At 43.6% G+C, this 4,592-nt stretch overlaps 1 protein-coding gene across 2 annotated transcripts; it reads right to left on the minus strand.

Annotated features, from left to right (window-relative positions):
- Positions 1-1,761: 1,761 nt before the first annotated feature.
- On the minus strand, positions 1,762-3,884 carry acp5a (acid phosphatase 5a, tartrate resistant). Of its 2 annotated transcripts, none has more exons than XM_029436718.1 (6): positions 3,820-3,884; positions 3,599-3,686; positions 3,301-3,500; positions 3,081-3,205; positions 2,458-2,803; positions 1,762-2,364 (listed from the first exon to the last, which is right to left on the minus strand). In XM_029436718.1, the coding sequence occupies exons 1-6, from the start codon at positions 3,820-3,822 to the stop codon at positions 2,125-2,127; spliced, it is 1,002 nt and encodes a 333-aa protein (XP_029292578.1). In that variant the 5' UTR covers positions 3,823-3,884; the 3' UTR covers positions 1,762-2,124. The 2 variants fall into 2 exon arrangements, with proteins under 2 accessions (XP_029292578.1, XP_029292572.1); XM_029436712.1 differs by having other exon boundaries at positions 3,798-3,865.
- Positions 3,885-4,592: the final 708 nt, after the last annotated feature.

Below are 4,592 nucleotides of genomic sequence, written 5' to 3' on the forward strand. Positions count from 1 at the left end.
TCCCATCGGTCACATGCTGAATAACAGTCATCATCAGTCAACTCCATCCTTTACCTTGTTCTTCATATTTCTGTTGGCAAGTTTCAACATGTGACCTTGTTCCTCTTTGTCAGTGCATTTTGTCTTGTTAAGTTTGACAGGTGTTTCTAAAATGAGGGCATAGAGACAGTAGTTTTGACTTGTTGGTGCTCTGTTGGGTTTCTCTATTATATATATATATATATAATATAGAATAGAGTAGAATAAGTGCCTTAATAAATAAATAAAGTTCCTTAAAGCAGCATTCTTTCTAATGTCCAGCAGTGGCGACTCCACTGTTTCAAAAAGAAGTCAGATTGTATAGAAGACGATGAGAAAAGGATCCTTCTTCTCACTCCATTTATTACCTCAGTAACATTTTCCTTATGAGTTTATGATCTCAATCACGAGTGGCAAGTCTTCTTCAATACAGCCTGATGTTCATTTTGTAAATGATGGTCCCATTTAGAATAAAATAAAGGATAAAGCAGCGTGCGCTTTAGGGTCGGGGCTACCTTGTGATTGACATGTCGCTACCACTCTTTGGCTGTTAACTTTGGGGAGCTGTATGTTCATCACTACGTGTAGCGATCCCTCTCACATTGTATTTGATATGTTATTACAAATGATCGGTTTTAGCTGCTTTAATCATGAACTTTTCCTTACTTGCTGTAAACCCTTTGGGGCCCCCACTGAGGACCCCTGCAGGTGAGAGATTCACCTTTGCATGCATATAATTACTGTAAACCAGTATGTCTGACGGGCAAACACGAGGCTTTTTGCACTGCAGTCAGCATACGCAAGTCAGGGTTTAGTGTTCCTTACTTGTCTTTTCCCCTCAGGTGACAGCTTATCCTCGTCTTATTGGCATTGACCAAGTTCCCATTTCCATCTCTGTGTGACGTTGCATGACACCAGCGGACTGAAACTCATCCTGAGTGGATCAGGACAAGACACTTCAGTAAGAGTCAGTAACCCTATAGTTGCCAGACTGTGGTTAAGACTAGATAAAGACAAGGGAGACAGCTCTACCATTTCATTACACAAGATATAGCATGTCCTACATCTATTTTCTATAAGAATAAAAAAAAAAATGGTGATCCAAAAACCCTGCTTGTATTATACATAAATTAAAGCCAGGGGATTTAAACAATTTAACATGGCAGCAGGAGAAGGGGAGAACAAAATAGAAGCCCATCTGTTCTGCTTTGCCCCCAGGTTAATGATATCATTGGTTGGCGGAGGTTATCCTGGTTGCAGTCACTCACTGTCAATCTGCAGTCAGTCAGCCTAATCCTAAACAGGCCAGGTGGTTCTATATTACGGACAGAAGAGCAGGGACTGGAAGTCTTGCCCTCTCCCGGCCTTCAGCCAATCAGGTCATGTCAGTATTTGAACTCTGCACATGGGCTCCTCATTTGAAAGCAAAAAAAACACTGAATGGCCTAAACAGCTGAGGGCTGGGTGACAGCATCCAATAGTTATTGTATTTGATGACATTTGCACATAAAAAAAAAAAAAAAGTAAAGCCATAAAACTGGTGAATAGGAAAAGTAATTCATTTAAAGTAAAGATGTAGATTTTGTAACCACAAGATTCAGTCAAGGAACTTTACAGATGTGCATGTGAGGTAAAAATGAAAGCCTAGTATGAAGATTAGTGTGGTCCAAGCAAGGGTGCCGGACGACATCTTAGCTCTCCAAATGTTATAACTGTTAGCAGGCAAGCTTGGCTTAGATGTGCATAACTGCAAGGTCATAGTATCTCACCTGATTAACCATAAAGAGAACAAAGCAGCTACTGTGTTTGTGGCACAAATAAACGTAACAAACTAAGCAGATCACCAAGTCATGTTTGCAGAGGACATCAAGCGCTTCTATACACTACATGTGAAAGAGTCTTTAAAACAAGACGCATTCTTTACAAAACCAATTATTTTATTACAATAAATTTACATGCAAAACCACCATTCATTTTTAAATACACATTATGCATTTCTTTACAATATTAATGCCAAAGTTTAAAAACACAGGATTAAACAGCCATTTCTTTGATGCCAAACGACACCACAGACTAAAACTACTTGAAAGTTTGTGAAGAGCTGGTCTACTCAAAGGTCCTTTGGGGGAGGACGGTGCGATAGAGAGAGGTGCCTTTTGCCTGGACGAAGGTCAGGATCATAGTGTTCTTCGTGACTTCTGCGTGGACAAAGCCTCCCAGTGTTGAAGCTTTTCCCGTGAAGAACTTCACAGAACCTTTGGGAACTTGGTTCCAGTGACTGATATCTGGATCCAGGAAGTTTCCAGCACCGCTCACCACGTAGCCCACACCAGACTCTTCAATGTACTGTATGGGGACAAGATATAAATAAAACATTATTGAAAGCAAATGTGAAGGCAGCCCTGCAGCTTCAGAGCAAAAGTGTTCGCATTAACCAACCTGCAGATTGTGGTCATGGCCGCAGAGGTAAGCAGTGGCATTGTACTTTTTGAGCAGCGGACGGAGCCTCTGCAGCAGACACTCTGTGGGCCCGTGTTCGGACACTGACCACACAGGGTAGTGGCCGGCCAGCAACAGGAAGTCCGCCGTGGACCGAGCCAGCCTCTTCTGCAGCCAAGTTAGCTGACGGTTGGCCTCCACTGCCCGCAGGGGGCCTCGGGGCTTCTCGTCCACAAAGTCGTCAGAGTTGCCGCACAGCATTATGGTGTCGAGCATGATGATGGTCAAGGTCTTACCCGTGTTTGGGATCCGGAAGTTCAGCTCGTAATAGTAAGAGGGGAACGTCCTGAGAGGCAACGAGAGCAGAGTTGTGACACTAATAAGTCTCTCCCAAAATAACCATGCTGACGGTTGGCTGCAGAAGAGGCTGGCTCGGTCCACACCTTGTGTTACCCTGAAGAAAACATTTCCCCTGCCTCCCCACACATTCTTGAAGTAAATGGGAGCCGCGTTTAACATCGACAAACTCCTCATCTTGTGCAGACTAATGCCCAACGCAGTTTTAGCAAAAATGCATTTGACAATTTAAGAATTCTGCAACACTCAACAAAGTTGATCCTTACCATCGGTCAGATTTCTGGCTGTACTCGATCTGGGCTTTTACGCTCCCCGCATGGTCATGATTGCCAGCAAGCACATACCAGGGGACTTTGAGAGACTTTGCCGTGTACACGGTCTCAAAAGTGTCCTGATAGATCAGTGGAGAAACAAAGTTTATTTTTTCTTCACTTCCAAAATGTTACGCAACTCTTAATTTCAAAAGACAACATTTATTAAACTGACCTGAAAGCGAGGAGAATCCACGCCATCTACACCTTTATAGTAGAAGTTGTCACCAAGGGACAGAACAAAGTCAGCTCCCATCTGCTCTGCGACTTTGCTCATTTCGCGAGCAGTAGCCTTCTGCACAGCGGTGACGTAGGGGGGATAAGGCACTCCGCCCCAGTCTCCTACAGCCAGGAACTTAATGGAGGTTCGGTTTTCTGTGAAGGAACACAAAACAAAATCGTAAGAGCCAACAGACAAGAGCATAACCTCACTCTTGATGTAAATCACAAGCGATCATGAAAGTTATACTTACTAGTTCCCTCCAGGTTCTGGAAGGTAGTATGATGGCAGCAGGCCACATGAATGGCAGCAATTAAGATGGATACCAGTGTAAGTGCCATCTTAAAAAAAAAGAAAAGAAACAATCACATCTAAAGTTAGCAGCAGAACCAAACACACCTCAAATGCAGGACAAGAGATTCAGCCACAACCAAAAATGAAAGGCAACCAACCACAGCCGCGGAATCATCGTACCATGTAAACATACGCTTCCTCTCTCCTTCCTACTTCACTAAACACCCTGTGTCTTGCTTTTATGCCTTAAGGTGACTTGTGATTGGCTGCAGCCTGAAGCCTGACATGTCCCAGCTGGAGCTAATAGAAGCTAATCAAAGCAGCCATGTCTGTGAGGCTGAGAGGGTCAGAGGTCACAATTTCATGTTTGTCAAAGCATATAATTGCATCTCTGCTTCTTCTAAATAAGAAACCCTGCTCTTTATGAAACACGCAGATCAAATTAGCCTTCATTAGCCTCAGCAGAGACACTACAAAAGTCAAGCAAAGTTTCTAATGCCTCAATCCTCTCCCATCAAAAAGAAAACAAAGCTGGCTGACAAGAAAAAAAGCCAAGAGTAGGTGTCGGTGTGCAGAGATAATAATGTCAAAGATAAACACTTACAGCTGATAACTGGTGAGGTGTAGCTCAGGATGACCTGACGGGACACTCTCCGTCCTCGTAGCGTTCTTCCTGCCCGCCCTTTTATCAGCAGTCCCGGAGGAGAGGCTGCCAGCCCCTGGACACGGCACAGGGGCATGATCAGTGCTCACACCCTGACTCAGTCTTGGGACCGCAGTGTCATCCGGGCCACATGTGATCCACAATGGTTATTATAGCTGCTCTCCAGACTCCACTTCAGTGTTAATCACTGTTTTTCCTTCTTCATTTTTTTTTATCTCTGTGCTTCCATCTTTTTAAAGATAATTTAGGAATAAGAAGTTTATCTTACAGAGTTTATTTCAGTGGCTTA

This window comes from Cottoperca gobio, chromosome 1 (assembly GCF_900634415.1).
Source record: "Cottoperca gobio chromosome 1, fCotGob3.1, whole genome shotgun sequence".
Lineage (NCBI taxonomy): Eukaryota > Metazoa > Chordata > Actinopteri > Perciformes > Bovichtidae > Cottoperca > Cottoperca gobio.

Coding starts and splice junctions, on each gene's coding strand:
- acp5a (XM_029436712.1), bottom strand. CDS start 3,830: ATGTTTACATGGTACGATGATTCCGCGGCTGTG. Junction 3,206..3,300: donor TGGATTCTCCTCGCTTTCAG/GTCAGTTTAATA, acceptor CTGATCTATCAG/GACACTTTTGAGACCGTGTA. Junction 2,365..2,457: donor GCCATGACCACAATCTGCAG/GTTGGTTAATGC, acceptor GTCCCCATACAG/TACATTGAAGAGTCTGGTGT.